The following is a 25437-nucleotide window of genomic DNA, read 5'->3' as shown; positions in this document are numbered from 1 at the left end:
AGTTAGCACGGAGTGCTTCCAGTGTTAGTTATTATTATTATTATTTCATTTAATTGTGAAACCAGCCCAATGGAATAAGTGGGATTATCTGTCCTTTAAAGGTAAGAAAGTTAGACTCAGCAAGGCTAGTTTGCCAAGACCACACAGCAGAGCCGAAATTTGAACCAGCGTTAATCTGACCCAAACTGGTAACTATTCTTAAAACAATAGTAGGAAATCCATCTGGAATCGCAAGGAGAGTTGGGGGCCGGGAGGATTAGAGAAACCTGGCCCTGTGTGCCAAGCAAGAGCCTCCAGGCTATGAAGGCTGTGGCTGGGCTCCTGCGGGCTCCCTGTGTGCCTGTGTTGCTCTTAATTTGTCAGCCCCTCGGAATGCTGTCAGCGGCCTGGAGAAGGGCAGGCCTCCCGGGGAGTAAGGCCTGAGCACAAGGCTTCCCTTTCAGTGACTTTGGGGCTTTTGTTTCCCCAGACAGTGGAGGGTGGAGGACCTCTGGTTTTCCTTGGAACCTTTTCGGGGTGCCTCCCTGTGCGCGCCCTGCGTGCTGTGGTTGGCTCTGGCCCAGCTTTCAGCTTGTGCTGACTCCGCTGTCCCCAGCAGGGCGGTGAGAGGGTCGCCATCGGGGCGAGGCTAGTTTAACCCACACTCTTGTAGGGAGAGAGAAAAGGGCGTCGTAAAAAAGAGAGGCCCGTACTCCTGGCGCTTCCTCGGACTTGCTGACTCTGCCAGCTGCTTCACCTGCGGCTGGGCTGGGCAGCAAGGTGACGCCCACTCCTGTGAGGAATGAAAAAATCAGTTTCACACAAGGAATTAAACTGTGAAGGTTTTAGCCAATATATCGTTAAGATTTCTAAAAATCAGATTTTCAAACCACATGTTTCCGTTTATTAAAAACATAAAATAAAAGGTACGTTTTAAAATGTGAATATACTGGTATATGTATATTGGCATGGAAAATAAAGTCTGAAGGATAAAAACCAAGATGCTAACGAAGATTAACTAACTGGTAGGAATTTATGTGATTTTAATTTTTTTAATTTTGTCGAGGTGTACTCTACCCACCATAAAATATGTGCGTTTTAACTATACAGTTCAGTGCGTTTTGACAAGCATGTAGTCATGTAACCTCACCCCAGGCCTCGACCCAGCCACCCAAGTCTGCTCTGTCACTGTGTGTTGCCTGGTTCATGTACAGGGTCTCATACAGCATGTGGTCTTATGTTATCTCGCTTCTTTCCCTCGGCATAATATCATGAAATGCATCTTAGTTTGCATTGTCTGCTGGTGATTTGTTCTTTCTGATTGTATGGACACAGTGCAATACATGCATCCTTCCCTGCTGATAGGCATTTGGATTGTTTCCAAATACTTATTATCCTATCCTATATAATAACAGGCTAATATGCAAATTAACTGAACAGCAGAACAGCCAGTTGCTATGACCTGCACTGACCACTAGGGGGCAGATGCTCAATGCAGGAACTGCCCCCTGGTGGTCAGCAGTGCTAAGGATGTCCAACTGCCGAGGGCTCCCGGACTGCAAGAGGGCACAGGCCGGGCTGAGGGACCCTCTCAGAGTGCATGAATTTTGTGCACAGGGCCTCTAGTATAATAAAAGTGTAATATGCTAAGTTTCCAACCAATTGGTCGACCACTCGACCAGTCGCTATGATACACACTGACCACCAGGGGCCAGACACTCCAACTGGTAGGTTAGTTTGCTGCTGGGGTCTGGCTGATCGGGACTGGGTGAGAAGGTCAGACACTCCCTGGAGGTCTCCCACGGTCCCTCCCCAGCCAGCTGGCCCCCAGAAGCCTGATCAGGACCTGGCAAGACAACCCCGATTGGCCCTGATTGGTGGCCAGGCTGAGGGACCCCACCCGTGCGTGAATTCATGCTCCAGGCCTCTACTTGTGAATAAATTTGCTATGGACATTCACTCAGGTTTTCTTTTGTCTTGGGTAAATACCTAAGAGCGATTTTTTTTAGTTTACCTATTTTCCAGTATTTCTACAGCGAACATACATTACTTAATGACCCCAAATACTAGAGTCGGGAGAACCTGTCCCATGGCCCGTTGTTTTAGGAAGCCGACAGGAGTCGGGAAGAAAGCCTTCCTCAGTGGACTGGCCTTGGCCGTCCTGGTCCCAGGCAGTGCACCCACCTCCCCCCCATGAAATTTAGATGTGCTTACAGAGATTTCTTTTCCTGGGTGCTGGGGAAGAGTGGATGGGACACTGACTTGGCAGGGATGCGGGGATGTCACTGGTATAACACCCTTATCAAGCAACCTGGCCACAGCTATCAACGGTGAAAATACACACACTCCTCAATCCCTCCAATGAGTTTTATGAATTTATAGTATTTTAAAGATAAACTTTTACAAACCCAAAAGATGTATGGGTAGGCGTCATTGTGGACAAGCATCCCAGGGCACTAGTTAGATGAACTGTGACATGTCCCCCGTGGGGCTATTGTAGAGCAGTTCAAGTAGATGGGTCGTTATATATGACATGGGACGGCAGCCGAAGCTGGTAAATGAGACAACGGTGCAGTTCCTTACCATGTTTGCTTTTAAAGCAGTATGCCCGTAGTTGTCCTCACGTCCTTTAAATATGTGAAATATGTGTGGACAAATTTATAGACAACTCTAATCATTGCTGCTGTGAAGCAAAGTCCTGAACTGGAGGGCCTGGGGCAGAGGGCGCTGCTTCTCATGCTAGTCTCTCCGAGGCTCTCTGAGTTTCCTTCCTCGTGTGCTTGTCTTCACATCTTAAAAGTGTGTGAGTTAGAGAAATCCACCTGACCTCAGCCCAGTTTCGCTTCCTTCCCACGGACCAAATCCCAGAGTGGGCCTTTTCCTGAGCAGAAACTCCCAGGACTCATGGCCAGCCGTGGCCCCGGCCACTTGTCTGTGTCACAGTTGACCCCACGTAACTAGAAACTATGATCATTGCCATTTGCATAAGTACAACCACATTGACCCACGGGCTGACAGTTTTGAATGAGGAGAATTATCTGTATTCCTCGGGTCTCTCTGATTGTGGCCTTGGCCGGCCCTGAGATATCTTTCAACAGCCAATCCCCAGCAGCCAACCCCACGACCTTTGAAAAATGAATTTGCCTGCCATGGGGCCATCCCCGTCCTCTGGCCCAAGTGAAATGTCAATTAGATCACTGGCTGCATATGGCTTTTGTTTACTTAAGCATATTCCGCTCACAAGCCTGCAAATGTTTCCTTGCTTCTTTCTAAAAAAAAAAAAAACAAAACAAAACAATCCCACACCCAGATTCCTAGTGTGCTCCTGACACTGCGCGGTGGCTGAAAGGAGCCGGTGCGTTGGTTCACTGGGGAGACACACGTACTGAGTCATCATTTAGTTGTCAGGCAAATCCAGCTTTGTGGTGTTGTAAACAGACCTCATCTATTGTGGCTCTGTGAGCACGCCCCCACTTGCTGCATGGCTGTCTCCTGTAAGGTCTTTTTCTCCTCCTTCACTCCCAGCTCCCCAGACAACAAGGTAGAGAAAACCCCAGCGTTCTATAGAGGATCTTGAGCAGTTACAGACAAGAGAGAAATGAATGGGAGGAGGGCGTGGCCGAGTGAGAATGACTCACCCTAGAACAGCCGTTCTCAACCTGTGGGTCGTGATCCCTTTGGGGGTCGAACGACCCTTTCACAGGGGTCACCTAAATACATCCTGCATATCAGATGTTTACATTACGATTCATAACAGTAGCAACATTACAGTCATGAAGTAGCAACGAAAATAATTTTATGGTTGGGGGTCACCACGACATGAGGAACTGTACTAAAGGGTCGCGGCATTTGGAAGGTTGAGAACCACTGCCCTAGAACAATACAGCAAGGGGATTGCCAGACCGGAAAACCTCAGTGAATGGACTCCCGTTTCTGAAGTTTTCAGCACTGGAACTTTAAGACATGTCACAGGGGTTGAAACAAAAGGGGTTTCCCAAAAGCCAGCTCCTTTTGATCTGCCTTTGATTGCTCAGGCCTTAAATCCAACAAGGGATTCCTTTGACCCTGGCGGCCCTGGGTATGTTCTCCAGCTACAGACCACAAAGCCAGGATTCTCAACAGTACCTCTGCTTTGGTCCTGTCTTGTTCTCTTTCTAAAGAGAAGGCCAGTCTCTCCCAGTTACACGTCCCTTGGCCCTTGAGATGTGCTCGCTGCCGCTAGCCAGCAGCAGATGTTAGAAAGGGTTTATCTTTGCCCTGAACACAGAAAGCCCCAGGCCCCCCAACTAGAGGTTCCTGCTTTGACTTTTGAGCATCTTCCTTACTGTGTGTCTCTGAAGTTGGACGGTTTGAATCAGCCCTCGCTGGGTCCTCCTCACACATCGCAGGCCATTGCGAACCAAGGGCTGGTCCATCCTGAAACTGCTTCACCGACGGCCGGGCGCAGTGTGGGAGCCCGCTGTCGCTGGTGCAATTGGGTTGTGGGTGTGCACATTTTCTCTGCTGGCCTGTCGGTCGCAGAAGGCGAGCCTGCTCGGTAGACTATCAATCCAAGCCCTTTTTCTGGAATCAGCTCCTAAAGGCAATTCGATTTCCTAAAATGGATTCCTTTCTCTACCCATTTGCTACTGAGACAAGTCTGAGCTGTGCTTTTATAATAAGTGGTTTGGCCGGCATGCAATCCTTCCACTGCTGCCAGCCTCCGGGCCTGTTGAATGGAGGACTTGGAATTTGAGTCAGACTTAACCAAGCTCGGGAGGACCTGAAGGAAAGAAAACCCACACCTCTTTTTTTAAAAATGTAGCAATTAAACCTTTGCAGAATAATTCATTCAGTGGGCAGGAGTCGTGACCAAAACCTGGGTCCCTTTGGCCTGTGCCCGGGGCTTAACTGATGTGATAGCACAGGGAGGTGGGGGCCATTGAAGGAAAAGTTCCCTGTTACCTGAGGTCTCCTAGAAACCAGAGGCAGGCCATGCTGTGGGGGCCACACAGGGAGCAGCAGTCGGGAGGCAGAAGCAGGAGCCGGGAGAGCAGAGGCAACGGCCATGACTGAGGTTTCCTTGGGGAGAGCCAAGCAGGCGGGGTAAGCCCTCTGGGAGTGGCTGGTTTGAATAATTCCACTGGGCCTTGGGGGTTAGCATCCTTGCCGAGTGCCTTGAGGCCTGGCCCTGGGGTGACGTAGGGAAGGGGAGTAATTGCTTGGTGCCTGACAGTTAGATAAAGGCAGTGGTTAGGGTATGGACTTTGGGTTGGTTGGCTTGTATATGAAAGACAGGATCACTGTCTCTAGGAATTAACTGGCTCTGGGAGTGGCAGTCTCTCCCCAGTCAGCAAGCCCCACCCCACCCCCAAGATGTCAAACTCCCATAAAATATAGAAAATTAAATACATAAAACATGATGGTACACCCCTAAACTCCCGGGACCCCTCTATTCCTACCTCCTCACCACACTGGGAAACCAAAAGGGGTTGAAAGAACCAAGCATCCCTGGATTCTAGGGGCATTTCAGACTTGACAAATGTAATTCAGTCTCATTTACTGTCTTATTTCTTCCACTGGTGCATCACACGTTATCACACTGTCCGTATCACCCTGGCATGTCACACTGTTCTCTCTCCAAACAGTGTGGCCTAAGGGATTTGTGATCAAGTCCAGACCACTCTGCCAAATGCTAGCTTAGGGCTTTAAGTAGCTCTTCCTCTCTCTAGACCAGTGGTTCTCAACCTTCCTAACGCCGCGACCCTTTAGTACAGTTCCTCATGTTGTGGTGACCCCCAACCATAAAATTATTTCCGTTGCTACTTCATAGCTGTAATGTTGCTACTGTTATGAATCGTCACGTCAATATCGGATACGCTATATGTGTTTTCCAGTGGTCGCGACCCACAGGTTGAGAACCGCTGCTCTAGACCTTCCTTTCCTGTTAAAAAGGATGGACTTGGACCTGGTGATCTCTCAGATTGCTCACCACCCCAGCATCCTGTGGCTTCACGGTTACAGTCACCCAGAGGACCGCAGGCCATTGTAGGTGACACTGTTACTGACCTGAGAGCAGTGATGCCCTGAGGTCAGGTGAATGGAGAGGTAGGTAGGCGGGTGGATGTTTCCCAAGAAACCTCAGTGTTTCACTTTGCCATCAGGGCTCCGAAAGTAAGTCCAAGGAAGATAGCTCGTTCAGACCGGAAGACTTGGTCAGTTCATCCCCCTCTTCCGCCCCACACTTTCTTCCCCCGCTCGCAAATCAACAAAATGGTCCTCTTCCCCTACACACACCCATCCCTAGATTTTTTTTTTTTTTTAATATGTAAGATGCATAAAATAGCAAATGCTGTCAGGTCTCAAGTTGGGCAAATACAGAGACAGCCTTTTCAGTCCCGTTGAAAAGTAGTTGTCAAAAATATGCCATTCATTCAGGGTCTCTAAGTGCTCTGTCAAGCTTTAACTTGATTAAAATTGAGAACCACATTGCCTGTAAACCAAATGCGAAATCGAAATCTCTTTACTTGCTCTTACATTCTGAAGCCCGGACTTATGGATTACCCTCAGTTTAATTTATGCCATCTTTGTGCCATACATTAATTTTGAATATATTTGTTGAAAATTTCCTGTAGCTTGCATTTATGGTTGTCAAAGGGGCTTTTATCTTGGAAAAAAAATGGCGCTGGTTTTAATTACAATTCTGAATAGCTCCATAACCATCTTGAACCCTGGATTTACATCATCTTTATGACAGGCGCGCAATTCCCGCTTTATTGATTTTGCCATTTGCTTCATTACAGTTAATGCAAACCTTTTGTACAGACACAATTCTGGGGGCTGTGCTCTTCTTGGAGGGGTTCGTACGGGCACCACGATGGAAATGGGCCCCACGCTTCCACCGCGGTGCTGACCGAAGGGAAATCAGCTCAGGAACCAGGTCCGCGGTGGCTATCCATCACGCGCAAAGGAAATGTTAGCTCTGCCTGTCCAGCCCTCTCCCCCGCTCCGATGGGCTCCGACTTCTCAGTGTTGAGGCCCTGTGAGGTGGCATTGCTCGCTGGTGTTCGCCCCACCCCAGGCCTCACTGGCGCTCTGTTGAGAGAACACTCCATGCGGTGGTCACCCCCGTTTACATTTCACATGTGAATCCTGCACCTCCAACCCCCGGGCTGGCCAAGGACAAGGGACCTCAGTGTATTGTGATGAAGTGCTTTGTATATACGCTGAGCCCGGTCCTCCGATGTGCGTGCCCACGAAAGGATGTGAGGGACCTGGGATGGGAAACTGAACCTTGAGTGGCACATTTGAAAGGAATTTTTTAAGGAAAAAAGATAGAATTAGGGAACTTGAGGACGTGTAAGAAGACACACCCATTCCTGCCCGTCGGTCCCAGACTGCAGAAGGCCAGCCGCCACCGCCAAGGGAGCGGGAACCTGCGGGGGACGCTGCTCCCGGGGCTGTGTGCATGAGCCGGACACTCACTGGGCGAAGTGTGGGTGGTGGAGAAAACAGCACTTTTGACCTGGAAATGAGCTGGTCCCCTCAGGTCCAACTTCAGAGGCCCTTGCTCTTCCCACCCCAGGCTGTGAGGGGGCTGGCCTCTGGCTGGATGTGCAAGTGAGAGGTCATTTCTGAAGCGGGTGAGGGGCCATTTCTAAGGTGCTTGAGTGGCGAATCTCAGAAAGTCCTAGAAGATTTCTCTGCCCCGGCACCTCCCAGGTACCTCTCGGCAGCTCACTCGACAGCCACTTTCTCGGTTGGTGTCACCTTAGCTTTCTGAGGCCACAGTAAATATTACTGACTTTTCTCAGAAGTCGTCTCCATGACTTAGGTGCTGTTTCTAACCAGGAAGAGGAGGCATCTCAAGGAGATGAGGCAGAGGGAGCCACAGCAGCCCGACCCCCCACTTCTAACCCTGGAGAGGTGGGGCGTCTGCCTGGGAATGCTGCACGAACCCCTACCTGCAGGCGCAGGGAGGCTGCTGAGCACGGTGCCTCCCCGTGCAACCGTCTGGCAGAAGTTAACGCCGTGTTTCGCTCCTACTGTATTTTTTTAACCTCCTGTGCAAGCCTCCCGTGCATTAGAGCATCCCCATCCTGACTGTTCTCGACCGGGGAAGCTCACATTTGCATGCTCAACACGCTGCGTTAAAAAGAAAACCTGTCTCCTCGGATGGTACCTGTCACGACAAAATGGGAAAATGCTCCTGTGCGGGCTGGGGGAGGATTAACACTCCGCATGGCAGCGGGAGGTGGGGCTGGGGGAGCGTGGAGAAGTCACCGACCTCACACCTTTGTGGTACTGAGAGGGAAATTTCAGGCCAGAGCTGTTAGGTCCCAGCCCAGCAAGGTCAAGGATGCTTGTCCTTTCCCACTAACCCGCAGGCTCTTTGATAAAACGCCACTGCTGACAAATGAGGTGCTTTCTCCCCAGTGTGGTGCTTATCCTCAGCCCTGAAGTGTGAGCCGTGTCCTGATTTCCCTTTTCCGGAATCAAGGGAGGAATTAGACGCTGACTTCAGGCTGGATGCAGCCAGTAAAGAGCAGCCGCCGCAATAGGACGCCAGACACAGTCTCTTCAGACCTGCTTGTCTCTGGAACTGGCCCTTCCCTTGCACCAGGTGGGGGGCTGCTCAGGGGACCCCTCTGGCTTCCAGCCCTTCCTCTCCTTTGTTCCTCTGGCTCTTCCGTCCTGTTCAACTTTTTTTGGATTTTTTCAGCTCAGTGAGACCAATGTTAGTGCTGCAAATTGTCCTGTAAGAATTGGGAGATAAACTGTAGGGAAAATCACACCCTACCACCACCACCATTTTCACCTGGCCCTTCCCAGGAGCCTTGCCCAGGGCTCCCATCGCCCAGCCCAGAGACCATCTCTCACTGCCGAAGGTAGCAGCCAGGCCTCCTTGCTAGCCTCCTCAGAGAGGGAAGCCGGACAACCATCCTGAGGAAAGCGGGAAAGAAAGAAAAGAAGTAGCTTCTGAAATGCAAATATAATCTGCCGTTATCTGTGTACCTACAGAGGAGCAAGCTGCAGAGTGGAAAATACAGATTTATCCGGATGATCACTTAATAAGTTATAGACTTACAGAGTGTCTAATCATGGGGGTGTACACCTGAAACTAATAGGAGATTGTATGTCAACTGTCACTGAAAAATGAAAAATAATTTAAACATTTTTTTAAAGTGGATAATCCCACAACATCGTATATTTGGGAGTCGAGCAGATTATTTTTTCCCTTCCATCTAGTTTACTGCCCTCATTCTCTTTGCTTGAAGCACTTATATTTTTTCCTGAATGTGGAGCAATTCATAGTTTCCCCAAAGCAAGCAAGGCGAGTGTACAACTTGCTATAAATAATCCCCAAAAGTGGGTGCGTTAATCCCCCATGTTTCTCTCCCTCGTTCCCACTGGTCTTCCGTCCGATGGCTGAGCTTGCCGCCTTAGGTGCGAGTGGAGATCGGGCCCAGCTTCCCTGCCTGTCTCTGCAATGTTTCAGGGAAGTCCCCCTCACATGGTGACTCTCTCACAAAGGTCTTCCCTGTCACCGAGGGAGTGGCTCCTCTTTTATTCTTAAGGTACAGTTGACATAACGGAATTCAGCATGTGTAAGGATACAGTCCAGTGGCACTCAGTATGTTCCCAATGTTGTGCAGCCATCACTTTAGCCTAGAACATTCCATCCCCCCCCCCCCAAGGAAACCCCTTTTAGTGGCTGGCCCATTCACTGAGCACGGTGTTTTCAAGGTTTGTTCATGTTGTAGCATGTGTCAGTATGACACCCCTTTTTATGACTGAATAATATTAGGTAGAGACCACAATTGGTCAGCCATTCATCGCTGATGGGCATCTGGGTTGTCTCTGCCTTTTGGCAACTGTGGGGCAGGTGCGGCCCCGAGCAGGCGATCCTGCCCCTGCCCTCCTGCTGCGGCAGAGCCCAGGCATCGTCCACTGTTCACTGGAAGTAATAGTACCGGGCAGGAGGCGGCTTTCTGAGGGTCTCAGCTCTGCCCTGAGCCGGGTGGGGCGCAGTCTCAGGCTGCCCACGTACGGGGTTTCCATTTGCCTTTACTCCGCAGTGAATCACTGGGACTGTGACGCCCCCTTATGCAGAACTTACAGGGTTTTAATTGGCTTCTGCTACCAGAAAGTTGCCTGTGGGTGACACCCTGCTAATGGCGCTGACCCCGCACTTCCCAGTGCACGACCTGGTCCGTGCACCCAATTGTCTCAGGACCCCTGGCCTGTGTCACCTGGGGAAGGCCATGCCCCGGAAGGACTGTTTGCCACCGGCCTGGAGCTCGGGGAGCTGTTTCCTGGGCGTGCCTCTCCCCTGCTCAGGAGAGCACTACGCTGTCCAGCCTGGTCAGGAGGCACCCTCCATGTCCAGGAGGTGATAGTCACCTACTTAGGGTGGGGGGTAGGTGCCTGCCTATCATCCCAGCTACTGGAACTAAATTGGCCAGCTTTTCCCCGTGATCCTCGGAAAGACAAGTGTCCTGGGAACCCCGGGAACCTAATGGAGAGACACAGGGGATGTGAGGGGACACCATGGAGTGTACTGCCCTCACCCACCCTCTCCTGGGTAAGACCTGGACTCTTTTCAGGAACTTCCTCCCAACCTAAGATAACTGAGTTAAGACCACGACACAGTGGTATTATGGCTTCCCTATCTCTGCACTTGGAGAGTCAGAGGCGGGCAGGATAACATGGTGGGGAGCCCGAGCCCTCAGCTGAGGAGCACAGTTCGGACCTGACTTTCTGATGCATTCGCTGAGTTCTCCTGATGATGCTGCACAACCACTCTGAACGCCGGTTTCCTCATTTGTTTGAAACTCATCCTACAGCTGTGAAACAAGCGCTTCAGTGGAGGGATGGCCAAAGGGCCAGGAGGGCTTGGAGGGAGGAGTTCATTTTGCTTGAGTTTGTGCGAGAAGGAGTCCCCAAACGGAGCAGGGGCAGGACGGCCGGCGTAAGGGAGGCGTGAAACGCACAGGTTCTCGGTAGGGTAGTCACAGATTGCGTGGAGGGGTGGGGAGCAGCCATGCTGAGTAGGCTGGGCCTCTTACAGAGGAGCAGCAGCGCCTGTGGTCATTGTGCACATGACAGACCCAGGGACAGAGGTGGAACTCTCAATGCCTCACCTGCCTTTCCCGTGAAGTAGGGATCGTGCTGTGTGAGCCCCAACTGAGATAGGCATGAAGACACTCAGCTCAAGACCTAAAAAGGGTAAATAGATACTATGTGCGGTTATTACTGTGATTGTGTAGGGAGCCACTGGAGGCTTCTGTACAGATTGGGGAATGTTGACATTAAGAAATTATACACCGCCTGGCCGGTGTGGCTCAGTGGTTGAGTGTCGACCCATGAACCAGGAGGTCACAGTTTGGTTCCTGGTTGGGGGACATGCTCAGCTTGCAGGCTTAATTCCAGTGTGGGGTGTGCAGGGACAGCCGAGCAATGATTCTCTCTCATCAATAATGTTTCTATTTCTTTCACCCTCTCCCTTCCTCTCTGAAATCAATAAAAATATTTTTTTAAAAAAAGAAATTATACACCATAGACGATGGTAAGGCACTTGACTGTTTTAGGTGCTCAGTACATTGCATGACTGGTTATTAATTGCAAATGGCCACCAAGAAATGGGGTTACATTCTGCGTTTACTCTCCATGGTTCTCGCCTATGGGAATTGTGAATATGGGTCCGTCGACATCCTCCTCCCAGTAAGAGGGAAATCTGTATTTTGTGTAGGTGTCGGATGGCTTCTCACATTTCAGTCTCATATTAGCTAGAGAAATACAAAAAACACGTGTGCGGGAGCCGCTGCCCTCGGCTCGGAAAGCATATACTGAACTTCTCAATAATTGCTTCTTTGGTCTGGGACGGAAGCAGGGGGGATAAAGGGATAGTCTCAAATCCCAGGAAGACCCAAGTGAGATGAACAGGAACTTTTACTTGAGAATCTCTTAAGGAATTGACCTCCGGCCGCATAGCTTCAGAGCCAAAAGAGGCTTCAGAGATTATGTAAGATGAAGTCCTGTGTTTAATACTATTTATTTCGAAGCAAAGACAAGTGAGCCATGCCACAGCAGCTTTTCCGAGTGCATACATTTCATTACTTTCCTACTCAAGACGTCCTTCTGGGTGAAGTGTTATTCTCCCCATTGTATAGGTGAGGAAACTGAGACTTGGGGCCATGGAGGGCAGGATAACATGGTGGGGAGCCCGAGCTCCATGGAATGGAGCCCGAGGTCCATTCAGGCTGCTAAAACAAAACACCACACACTGGCTAGCTTATACGTGGCAGAAATTTCTTTCTCGTGGTTCTGGAGTCTGGAAAGTCCAAGATGAAGGCACTGGCAGGTTCTCTGTCTGCTGGGGGCTCATCCCTAGTACTGTCTTTTCACTGTAACAACATGTGGTGAGGGGCCCATTTTCTAAGGGCACGAACCCTGCCTTCATGAAGGACTCTGCCTTCATGACCTAGTTACCTCCCAAAGGTGCCACCTTCTAATACAATCACCTTGGAGAACAGGTGCCAACATATAAATTTGGAGGGGAATACAAACATTCTGCCCCTGCCCTCTCCCCAAAATTCATGTTCTTCTCACATGCAAATATGTTCATTCCATCCCAGTAGGTCCCAGCATCAATCTAGAAGTCTAAAATCCAAAATGGCGTCTCAATCTCCTCTCAGTCGGGTATGGATGAGATCTGGGGTGTATTCATTCCCAGTATATTGCTCTCTAGCTGTCAGCCTGTGCTTCCAGAGCACAATGGTGGGAAGGCCCAGGACTGCCACGGTCATTCCAAGAGGGAGACATGGGGAGGAAGGAAGGAGTGAAAGGTCCCTGAGAACCCAAAACCTTAGGGCCCGAGAATGACCACTGACCTGAGGTTCTGCCCTCCGATCACAGGGGCAGAGATGAAGCACTGTGTTCACACAGCTACAATGTCCAGGAGCTGTAGTCTTCCATTTATAAAACGGGTAGCAAGTGTTGAGAGCCTCCACAAGGTTAGTATGGGTTGGAAATGTGAGTACATTCAAGCAAGTCTTCAATTTCTGCAGGAGCGAGCCATGTGACTCTTGTAAAGGGAAGCAGATCTTCCATGGTTTTAGGAGGCCATCCCTGCCCCCCCCCCCAGCCCCCTGCCCCTATGATGCATCCTCCACACACTGTCAGGGAGACCTGCGCCTGCTGCCTCTGATCCTGGGTTTGAATGAAAGCCAGCGTCCTGCCTGGGCTTGATGCTGTGTCTGTCCAGGAAGAAATTCTCTGCTCTGGCCGTGCTTCCTGGTCATACTCACACTCCGGGATAGTTTATCTCTAGAGCCCAAAGGGGAAATTTCTGCAACCCCCTTGAATGCAAAAACATTTATAAACTCACTATGTTTGTGCTGGTTGTTTTAAACACACACACACACACACACACACACACACACACATAAAAACAAAGGAGTAAAACACAGAGATGTCAGAGATAACTTTCAGGCCCATTAACAGAAGCACATTCCATCTTTCCATGGTCTCTCTCACTCCGCCCCTGTGCCAGGAAGGAGCCCCAGATGGTTATCACTCAGAAGTGTAACCAGGGAAACCAGAAAGCTGCCCCAATCGCTATGGAGACAGCCTTTCATTCGTTTGGCCTCTTGAGTATTCATGGCATCTTCAAGGCCTCAGAGTAAAAGGGGATACTTCTTACAAAGAAATGTTCACTCCCCGTAAGGAGGGTTGAAGATGCACAAAGAACATTTTAGCGACTTCCAGGGCTCCCACCAGGCTAGTTGTAGGTGTGTCTGCAAAGGGACAGCCCGTCTTGCGGAGGATGTGGTAGGGAGCCTTTCAGAGCAGACATAACTGAAAGCTGGTTTGTCAGTCGTAAAGTTTAGGGACACTGATGAAGGAATGGGGAGAATCTATTTCCAGTGATGTCGGCTCTAGGAGTATGAGGGGTGAACAAGCATCGAGGTTGGCCCAGGACTGATGAGTGTCCCAGGATGGGATTTAGAAGCTTTGATGCTGTAAAACAGGGCCAGTTCCAGGCAAACCTTGGCAAGTTGAATGTCCCAGGTACAAAGCCCTTTGGTCCTCACAACAGGTTGACACAAGAAAAAAAATGGCTTTCAGGCACGCAAGCCTCAAAACCTGAGAGCACACTTTGTAATCAATAGCCAAGTTTTGTTGGTCCCTTGGTCTAAAAGTTCCTGGGAAACAAATGAGACTTTCTCGTCATGAAAATGGGGTGTTTTCTTTTTTTAATAATTCTTTATTGCTGAATGTATTACCTACAATAATTCTTTATTGTTGAAAGTATTTTTATCCCCATTGACCCCCTCCAGCTGTGGTGTTTTCTTTTGATTTGCTTTTTGTTTGATTAGTTGTTGTTGTTCTATCTAGAACTGCTAGAAATTTGTTTCAAATTGAAACTCGTCTAAAGTAAACAAAAGTTTGTGCTAAATCGTTTTTGCAGGGGTCCTGCCCCTGCATTTTTTCAGCACAACTGCATTTGCCAAATTCCCGGCAAACCAGAAACTGTAAACAGAGCAGTGGAGTCGCTGCTATTTCCCAGCGAGGTGTAACACACCCCTTCCTCCGCCGGCTTGGCCTGCCTCCTCGGCGCTAATCCATCATGGTGTTTTCGGGTTGCAAGCTCACTCTCGCAGGCATCTACGGGAGTGGATGCAGTTAGTCTCCTGCTGAGAGATAATATGACATAGACTGCACTAAATAAGGCATTACACCAGCCGAGGGGCACAGTGCGCAGAGCGACGCTTGTTAAAATAGAGTCATGCTTCCATTCGTAACCAAGTCTCTGCAGGATGCCCTGATCTGAGAGCTTAATTAACCTGGGACCCTGTCCTTTACGAAGTCGGTCTGGTTGGCTGAGGCCTTTAGAAGGCTAACGATCACTTGATTATCTGAATACATCTGTGATTGTGACCGGATACAGGTGCATTCAATTTCGGCAGTCAACCATCACTCACTTTACCTGTTTTGTGATATGCATTCCTACTTACCTACACACGATAGGGCGAGACTACATGTGATTATTATGTAGGAGAAATAGGCATAAAGTTGCCGGTTCTCTAGACAGGAGTCTTTGTGGATACATAAATAATTCATGGATCAGTAAATAGATCTATGTGCATGTATTCTTAGGTCTGGTAGGCAAGTGTACAAAACGTGCAAAATAATAGATTCACCTCTTTTTTTTTTCTTCTCATTTGAGATGTGGTTTTCGTGTGGAATTACAGTAGCTCCTTAATGATGAGAAGTAGTGACAACTCATTAGCGGACTGCGGGTTAGATCAAGTGTTTGATTTGCCTACAAAGTCTGACCGGTACTCAATTATATGAAGTGTATGCATTTCTTTTGAACATAATTTTTTTTCCCTCTTACTAGTTAAAATAACCTTGAGTTTTGTTCTTGTTTTCTTTTGAAGACCCCAGCCAGCAGCAGACAAATGCTTCTATAATTTGTTCTTCAATAATGATTTTTTTTTCAGAACGTTACACTGTCATATATATATTAAAAAAAAAAAAAAACCTTCAGAATTGCTACTAGGTTTCTTGTTTTCTGCTTAAAGGACAATAGGACCAAAGTGGAGAAAAAAATCACATGTCAAGGCTACTTCATGTTTTGTCTTCTGGCTTATCTTACAAAAGTAGGACTTCCACAGGTTTATTTTTTTTAAAATACTGCAACATTCTATTTCTCCTCAGTGTAGAAGAAGTACACTTCAAATATGTATATGGATGAACACATATATTTCACCAAAACCCAACTCAACTTAGTTTCGTTTTTAGAATTATCCTAAATCTCCTAAGATCGCTGAGATGTAAAAGCCGAGTGGATGGTAACCTCCCCCCAAATATTTTCAAAGGACGTCTTACCCTTCCTTCTCCATCCCGGGTACCTACACTGGGTGAGCCTCTAATGAGACTATTGCCGCGGCTCACGTGGGTTAATTCATCGTTAGATTCCGAAACCACAGACTTGCTCTCAATTTCCAGTAAGGTTTCCCTTGTGAATTTCATTGCAGAAGTCCTCCCACTTATTTTGTACATTTTGTGTAGTTTTGCTCAGAAATAAGCAAACCTTTTAACTCCAAAGGGTGCTGAACCTTAGCTACTTCTCTGAGTTAGCATGAAAGGGCCGCAGCGATCTAGCTGCCGTCCCAGAGAGAAAGGCTTGGGAAGGTTAACCATCCATGGGCCGAGATGCTCGGGGGCCCAGAGCATCTGGATGAGAAGCAAGCATTTGGATGGATGTGCTCCGGGAGGTAGACCTCGCACGTAGATAACTAGCTTGGAATTCTACGTTTTTTCAGCTCTTCAAAGCCTGTTTGTAGAGATTTCTGTTTTCAAGGTATTTCTCATGGGGCCTCAAATACGTCATTGAAACCCTGCAATTTTCTTTTTCTCTATTTCTTTCTTTCTTTCTTCCTTTCTTTCTTTCTTCTCTTGTGGTGGTGGTGGTTTAGAGATGGGCAGATTGCTCTGAATCTTGTAATCGGGTTTCTTAAAGCCCCTTTTTAAGGATTTAGATAGGCCTGTGCTGCCTCAGTTATGGAATTTGAAATTGTGATACAAAGAGAGGCATCTTGGTAGCGGTGCGTGTATGAAAGGGAATTCTTACTGAAGCGCTATCTCCCTGTCCGCTGTGTGTGGAGTTTATTTTGAGTCCTCGCTCACGCTGGCTTTCCTTTCTGTCTTGTTTATATTCTCAGAGAATAAAAATACAGTAGCCGGGAAGCTCCTCTCGGGGAGTCTGCCTTTAGCTCTTGTCTGAGGATCCCTTTCTAAATGGACTGCGGCATCATTTTAGCTCTCACATTGTTTGCCGAAATCCGAGCTGCCCAGGGAAATTAGAGCAGTTAATTTAATATCGAGAGCGTTTTGGGGCTTCTGGGCTTATTCACAGGCAGGAGAGTGTAAATCACTGAGTATTCTGTGTAAAGCAGCGGGCAGTCAAAGTTGCCTCCAAAAAATAGCCAACCTGCCCTCCCTCCCGGGCCTTCCTGCTCCTCACCTTCACCCTGAGCCCGTGGAAATCTTACTTTATCCCAGGTGTCTCCTCCCAAGTGCTCCCCAGCAGGTGTCTGCGTGGCAGACAGGCAGCACCCTGGGTGGTGGTAGAGGGCATGTGGGGTCATTGCCTGTTAGTTCTGAGGGGACTCCAGGGTCACAGCCCGCAGTGTGGTCCATGGCGGGGAGCTCTCTCCCCTACCTGGACCCAGCCCTGCCACCCTTGCCATGGAGAGCTCATTCTGCAGCCACCATGACCAGCAGTGACTTCCCTGCACCGGGCTGGGCACTGGCGTCGGTGATTTGTGTGTTCAGGAGAAAGGAGCAGCAGCCGTGTGGAATGCACTTACGGCCGAGGAGAACGGACAGAGCGCCATCCAGCCTCCTAAGACGGCCCAGGCCCCCTTTGAACAGGCCTCCTGAGTAACGGGTTCCGTGTGAGTGGCTGCTGGGCTGTTTTGATGTGTTTTGGAGAGGACCTTTGAAAAAGCACTTTAGGGACCTCTGACCCGAGAGCTTAGCACACATGTGGGTGGCCTCCACCACCCCCAGAAGCACACTGCAAAGTCCAGTGCTTTGGCCTGGGCTCCGGAAGGTTGTGTGTGTGCAGCAGCCCTCACTCCCTGCCTCTCACAGACACGCCGGGCTTGCTTTACGTCGCCTCCCCTGTCCTGTGCTTCCGGGCCAACTTCTGTGGGTCTGGGATGTGCTATGGAAAGAAAAAGACACCTTGCCAGAAGCAGTGTGTGCTTACTTTGTTGAAGGACCTGGCTCATTTGCAGGAAATAGTGGCATTGGGGGCAAAACCATGGATTGCTTTTTACAAACACCCAGGTGCTTCATGCCCTGGATTCATCTAACAGTTGGGAGGTGACGCGATGGAGGTTTCCGTTGGCCCCGCGGGACCCTCGTCAGCCCTGTACCCTGTAGACACGCATAATGCCCCATCCATCTTGGGAATGAATCTGACTACAGAGCCCGGCCTAGTTTATCTGGTCAGAAGGAAAGGAGACCATCTTGATTATAATAAATAAATGTCTTCTGGAAAAGCACACTTAAACATAAATATTTTAAATTTTGACATGCTTTGTATGTTCTAATTTGATCTATAAAATACACCCACAGGGATGCTTATATTAAAGCTTGGTTTTCACGTTACTAATAAACAACTAGGCGTCACCTGGTACACCCACTGAAAATATTTAAAAATCATGGAAGTGCTGATACACTGGGCATCTCCGCGCTTAGCCCTGCAATGATCAGGGTCCTCAGACGCTGTCCCCACCGCGTCAGGGTCCAGGGTTGGAGGAGCCCCATGGGACACTGAGCAGTGGATTTTTTAAAATCTTTTCCACACCTCCTTTCCCTACACCCTTTATAATCTCTTTCTACCACTTCTCTCTCTCTCTCTCTCTCTCTCTCTCTCTCTCTCTCTCTCTCCGCCCCCCCCCCCTCTCTCCTTTCTCCTCTTCCCTGCAGACTGCATTCTTTCCATGTAAAATCCTATACATCTATTGCAGTGGTTCTCAACCTTCCTAATGCCACAACCCTTTAATACAGTTCCTCATGTTGTGGTGACCCCCAATTTCATTGTTACAAATTGAACATAATTAAAGCATAGTGATTAATCACAAAAACAATATGTAATTATATATGTGTTTTCCGATGGTCTTAGGCAACCCCTGTGAAAGGGTCGGTTGACCCCCAAAGGGGTCGCGACCCACAGGTTGAGAACCGTTGATCTAGAGTATCCCGTTTGGTCTCTAGTGCTCCCCAAAAGAAAAAGAATAGAAAATTCTTCACAAATCCAGCACCTAAAGACTATTCTAATAGCAGGGCCCTAGCTAAAATGTCTTCACAAACGTGGACGGCACCACAAACTGCCCTCTCCCGGCACTGCCCCGGACTTCCCCGCCTGGTGATTTAGGGGCTTTTCTACTTAGGAGGAGGGTGCCGTTTTTGCCGAGTTCAGCATGTTCGTTGAGTCATTTCTTGGAGCCAAAAGCCAGCTCCACTGCATTTCTGCTGGGTAAGGTCCGATGGCCTTGGCGTGGGGCAGTGGTTGTTGATTCATCGGCCTTTCAACTGATGATAAATCCGGAAGCCCGGCAGCAGTACTAGGTAGGCTCCCTTAACAGACCTGGTGCAGGGAATCGGCGGCGACACTTACGGAAACCTGTGGAAGGGCGCTCATAAACTCCTGTTCGGGGAGGCTCAGGAGAGTGGGGGCACAGGGAGCTCTGGGATCCCAGGAAGGAGGCAGCAGCAAGGGCTTAGACCACCACATGTAGAACTGGTTGACCTAAAGCCCAAAAAACGCCTCTGCTCCTTCAGACGCCCATTTCCTGTTTACGTTTAAATTCTGGGTGGCTGGTGTCTTGTATCATGAGCATCTGAGATGGTTTAGCTCCTCGGCGTATCGCCTGGAACCCATCTGCCGGGATGCACTGATCGCTCTAATTGCATGTACTTCACTCCTGTTCATCGCACAGCCCACATCTATACTTTCCCAGGGATCATAGTGTTTTAATTTTAATCCCGCCTTTAGCAGAACGTGAAATGCTCCATGAGGGTGGCCCAGTGTCGCTCGGATGCGTCCTTTGCAGAGAGTTGTCTTGGGAGAGATTATCGCAAGTTACAAATGAAAATCGCAGCCCCGGAGATCCCTCCCCTGAGAGGGGCTGATCTTTCCTGAAACAAAGGAAAGAAAAGAGTCTGTGAGGGAGTTTTTCAGGACAGCCCTACTTCTTTGGGCCATCTCCTTGCTTCCCCAAAACCACGGTGTGTTCTGCACGCAAACTGCCATCGACAATCTGGTGCCAATAACCACTTTCTGTATAACATCTTTTTTTTAGAAATCACATGAGTCATCTAATGCACGATATCTAAGTTGGAACGTGGTCACAGTAAATATCCCCACGCATCAGAGGCATTTTGATTCAGAGATAATGGTATCTGTTTGCTGGCTCTCAACTAAAATACCTCACTCCCAACTAGACTGTCTGTTAGTCGAGACATCTTTTTAAAAGACATGATTTTCATGCTCAGAGGATGGAAAGGGAAATGAAAACCAAGTCCTAAAATAGGCGCATTTAATTCTCCCCAATTTAAATGTAAGTGGCCCTTCTTGAAGGCAATGACGATATTCCCTTTTCTCCCCCCACCAGGAGCGCCTCCATCAGTGGATTGCCTTAATGCTGATGGTGGTTGGTGCAGTTTGAGGGAATCTGTAGTTAGTCAGAAAATGCTTCCATAGAATGACCTACCAGATGGGCCCCGTCACAAAGCACAGAGGCATCAAACCACCACAGACATTTGGTGCTTAGAATAATAAAAAGACTATAAAATTAGATTAGTTGAGTCTAATTTGGAATCGGTATATTCCCCATGCACCCTCGCCGCTCGTGGGCAGATAAAGCCTTGAGATTTAGCGCTGTGTCAGAGACTGCCACTTCCAGTAAAAGGAAACCGGGCGCGGGAGAAAGGGAAGAAAGCATTCTGGGAGGTCTCGGAGGGCAGAGCAGTGACCTCCAATGATTTACAGGCCTTTAGCTTAATGAAATTGTTTCAGTGACATGACGGTAAGAGCTCGTAATGGATTGGATGCCCTAATGTAATGAAATTACTCCCTTCTGCCTAAAAAAAAAAATGCGCAATTAATATTTACTGAGACCTGACAGCCTTTGGTGCGCTCGTCTGTGTAGTTCTCTCAGACAGTCAGAGAGGAGACGGAGCAGCCTGGCAGACGGGCTGGCTCTGCGGGAGCTCCTGGCGGGGACGAGCAGAGCCTGCGAGGGGTGGAGGGACCGGCGCTCGGCGACGGGGACGCCGGCCGGCTGCTCCTCAGCGCTGCCCGCACTCAGCCTTCACGCTCTCCCTTGCTTTTCCACAGGCAACTGGACAACAACCACATCAGCTGCATTGAAGATGGAGCCTTCCGAGCGCTGCGCGATTTGGAGATCCTGTGAGTTGATTGTGCGGCCGCTGCCTGGTGTGCGTGTGCGTGTCCGGGTGAGGAGGAGACAGGGGGAGTGCGTGTGCAGGGGGTTCCGTGCGGGTGCGTTTCTGGGGCTGCTGCTGCAGTGCTATTAACATTGGGCACCGGGAGATCCCTCTGGCTCACCTTGGCCAAAGTGTTCGCAGGCAGCAAAGTGTGATTTCCCACCTCCCGCAAACTGGGGCTCCTGCGAATGATATCTCAGCGGAGCCCTTTCTCCCCACTGTTCCCACGGTGTTTGTTGCTGGGCAAAACAGATGGGCTGGAGTAGCCCCCAGCCCCTGCCAGCGCGGTCGGGGGGAGCCTGTCTTGAGTGTGGGCACGCAGGAGACAGGTTACAGGTCTGGGAGAACAGAGAGGGTAGCACCAGGGGTCAGGGCAATCACCCAAAATCCGAAAGGGATCTGGGTGCAGGACTGGGGGAGGCCAGACAGCAGGTCAAGTCAAGCCATTGCCTTTGCTCCTGGGCTCTCGCCTCAGGTGCAAATCCAAACTTTAAACAGTGACCTTAAGTGTGGGGGGGAGGGGAGGATGAGAGGAAGTGGACACCTCCCAGAACCCCACTCTGTATACTTATCTGGAAGCATGAAGCTGCCTTTCTGGGTTCCAGATTTTCAAATGGGTCTGTAAGGAAACCTGACTTATGGGAGGGGAGGGCAACAAGGGGGAGGGAGTCAGCCAGGAGTCATCTCGGGTCATTCACACTAAAGTTGAATTGTGTGAGAAAGCATTCTGATCACTCTCACCCCAGCTACACTTCCAGCCATCCCTGGTTTGGGGGAAGCTGGAGAGGAAGGCAGGAAAGCCCAGCAGAACTCATGTCAGGAGATGCGGGGTCCGGTCCCCACTCAGCTCCTAATTAGCTGCGTGACCTTGGGCAAGTCCCTTCTGTGCTCAGAGCCTAAGTTTTCTCATTTGGGAAATGAAGGGGTTGGTTGCTCTATCTTGGGGGTAACTTCTCCTTTCCAAGTTCTATAATTGCTTGGTTCTAAAAATAGTTCTGATGGTACAGTGCCACCCAGAGAATGCTAAGTGTGGGGTCTGTTGAGCATCCCTGAAAATACGAAGTTACTTAGTCACCAGGTCGCATAGCTCTGACTTCCAGGAGAATGAATAAATGTCAGACAAATACACGAGTGAATATTTTTAAATGTCCCTTTGCACATAAAAGGAGGCGTGAAGGGTTCCCTGTCCCTTCCCCTGGCACCTGGCCCTGCAGACAGCAACGGGCTGGAGAGAGCCTCTCCACGTTGCATGAGGGAGGAAGGTGATTCCAAGAGGAATCACGGGGGGGGGGGGGGGGAATAGAGGGGAGCTGCTGCTGCCAGCGCTGGGACTGATGAAAGCCGAGCATCCCAGCACCGAAGGGGCAGGCCCTCAGCCAGGGCGGAGGCACTCACTCCTGACAGGGGTGGTCCCTCCTCACCACACTCTGACCCCGGAACCGCAACCAACGCATGTGCCCAAATGTAGTCACCCGGGGCTTCTCTTATCAAGAGGCCGGAGCTGAGAAGGGTGGGCATGATTCTCTCTGCCTGAAAGAAAGCCTCTGTACAAAGGGCCGCTAGGAGCGTAGCACCCTGTTCTTGGGACGGATGAGGAAATTCCTTGGGAAGAAATCAGGAAATGGAAGTCACCAGCTGCCACAGAGCAGCTGGGAGACCTCTACAAGACGTGGTGGGGTCTCCTCACTAGGAAGGCGGGGGCGGGGGGGGGGGGGTGGGCGGTGTCTGACAATCAGACACACCTGGGTGTGGAAGCAGGGACTCAGTGGGACTTTGGCCAGATTACTGAGCCTCTCTGAGCCTGTTTTCTTCACGTTAAGAAGAGGCACCTGATCTATTTTATAGGAAGGGCTCCCCAAATAGTGTTTCTTCCAGGCCCCTCACTTTCTCCCGACCATGCCCCATCCCCATCCAGGGGGCAGTCGGACTCGGAAACGCTAGTATCCAGGCACACCGGGTCTCTCACACTGGAAGCTTACAAGCCTGTGATGAAAAGTTCTCTTTCCCCGTCATTGCAGAGCCCGCAGGATCTGATTAGTTTATCTTTGCGATTCCAAACAAAGCCAGATCAATAGCTTTGTTTTAAAGACACGCTCATTTGGCTTCACGTGGCTAAGTACTTAAAATTAATCATCATCAGTGAGTCCACGGGTTTCTAATCTCCAGCAGAGGCACTCAGCTCTGGAACCATCCATCTTAGTGGGGAGCTATTCTGAAACTGGCTGGAGCTGACATCTCCATCTAAAGGACCTCCCCTCCCCACCCCCAGACCTCCCAAATCTCAGCTAGGCATCGACATTTTGTAATACTTCCCTGTAATCACAACTTGGCACCATAAAGAATCTTGACAATGACATAAATAGGAACTAAGGGAGGGCATCGTGCGTTAACTTAGTAAATTCTTCAGAGATGCAGAGAGAGGGGATGGAGTTCGAAGCCCGCTGTCCCTGGGCAGGTCATCTTTCAGCACCTGCAGCTGGAACATCTGCACATTAAGAGACAAGATGCAGTTTTTCAGGTGTGTCTTCTCTCTGACGTTGTGCAGCGTGAAGTACAAAACAAGGAGAGACTCGGGGTGGCCTCGTGGAAAGCTCTCAAAATTAACTCAAGGGAAGTCTGTGGACCTTACCTACAGTTGACCTTTGAACAACATGGGTGTTAGGGGTGCTGACTCCCCCTCCCCCTGCCCACAGTCAAAAATCTGCATATAACGTTGGACTCCCCCCAAAACCTAAATTGTCTCTCAGTATCTCAGGGGATTGGTCCCAGGGCCCCCCACAGATACCCAAATCCATGGATGCTCAAGTCCCCTGTATAAATGGTGTAGAGCAGTGGTGGGCAAACTACGGCCCGCAGGCCGAATCCGGCCCGTTTGAAATGAATAAAACTAAAAAAAAAAAAAAAAAAAAAAAAAAAAAAAAAAAAAAAAAAAAAAAAAAAAAGACTGTACCCTTTTATGTAATGATGTTTACTTTGAATTTATATTAGTTCACACAAACACTCCATCCATGCTTTTGTTCTGGCCCTCCGGTCCGGTTTAAGAACCCATTGTGGCCCTCGAGTCAAAAAGTTTGCCCACCCCTGGTGTAGAGCAATGCATACAGTTGGCCCTCCACATCCACAGACTCCCGACCTCAGATGGGAAACAGTACAGGTATTTAGTGAAGAGAATCCCTGGGTCAGTGGACCTGCCCAGTTCAAACCCGTGTCGTTCAAGGGTCAGCTGCACTAGTGGAAATATTCACGCGGGATCGCCCCGTGACTCGTCCTCACTGTGAGGGAAGTGCCGTAGGACTTCTTTCCATCTAGACCGAGGTGGGTTTCCCCTGTTCCAGAGAATGAGAACTTGGGAGGCGAGTCGACAGGAACCACTCTCTGCAGTGAGGGGAGCGGCAGGGGTACAGGTTGGAAAAGACTCCACTCTGCCCACCTTGTCTGCATTGATGGCGCATGCCCAGTGGGGGATGCCCAGCACCGGGCATGGAGGACAAAGGGAAGGAGTCAGGTAGCCAGGAAGGGGGCTAAAAGGAAAAGCATAGTGTAGGCCAGTGGTCGGCAAACTGCGGCCCTTGAGTGTGGCTCTTCCACAAAATACCACATGCAGGTGCGTATACAGTGCGATTGAAACTTCGTGGCCACACTCAAGGGGCCAAAGAGCTGCATGTGGCTCGCGAGCCACAGTTCGCCGACCACTGGTGTAGGCAAAACTTCTCAAGGCCTAAGCCCCCACAGGGGAGGAATCCCAATGCGAGTGATCGTAGCTGACATTCGGGCAGTGCCCCATCCCCAACACATAACACAACCAGTGCTTTAACCCGTGACCTCTCTGCGTCCTCACAAACCTGCTGGGAAACTGCCGTTATCGCCGCCCGCCTTGTACAGAGGAATAGCCCATGTCAGGGAAGCCAGGGACCTGCCCGCCCAGCAGCAGCAGAGCCCGAGTGACCAGCATCCTACCAGCTGCCCCTCTGAGCTGTGTTGCCAGGGCTCTCCTAGGGTTGGCTCCCCTGAAGCGTGGCCGCCATGCGCCATGGGTGGTGTGAGCTGGCCCCGAGAGCCGGGCCAGGCAGGTGACCCAGGACTCAAAATCCTGGTGAGGAGAATGCAGGCGCTTCCCACAAGCCTGCAGAATTGTCATCCCCTTCCCCCAGTTTAGGGGTCCCCGCAAAGTTGAAGATGAATCAAACTCACCAGGGAAGGAAAATAATCCCACTTTTCACTGACTTACATTCTAGTCCCAGGGACAATGTAGTCTCACTTCTGGATGCCGCCAATTGACTTTGGCGCCCAACGGTTTGGGGGCCCCATTCTCCAAACTGCCCCAAAACACAGCCCCAACTTCCTGTATGGCACTTAAGGTTCTTCATGGAGGGGCCTGTTTCCCGTGGGTCCAATGACTTTCTATTACCCACATCACCGCCCTTTCATTTCCACCTGTTCTATCCA

General features: G+C 49.8%; 1 protein-coding gene across 1 annotated transcript in view; it reads left to right on the top strand.

Annotated features, from left to right (window-relative positions):
* Nucleotides 1-25437, top strand: part of SLIT3 (slit guidance ligand 3) — a 536168-nt gene that overhangs the window by 384258 nt on the left and 126473 nt on the right. Inside the window, exon 6 of the mRNA XM_081092174.1 lies at nt 20882-20953. Coding sequence (XP_080948300.1) covers nt 20882-20953 — 72 coding nt within the window. The remainder of the gene's footprint in view (nt 1-20881; nt 20954-25437) is intronic.

The sequence above is a fragment of the Myotis nattereri genome (genome assembly GCF_964212035.1).
Source record: "Myotis nattereri genome assembly, chromosome: 5".
Lineage (NCBI taxonomy): Eukaryota > Metazoa > Chordata > Mammalia > Chiroptera > Vespertilionidae > Myotis > Myotis nattereri.
This window is presented reverse-complemented; position numbering and strand designations above follow the sequence as displayed.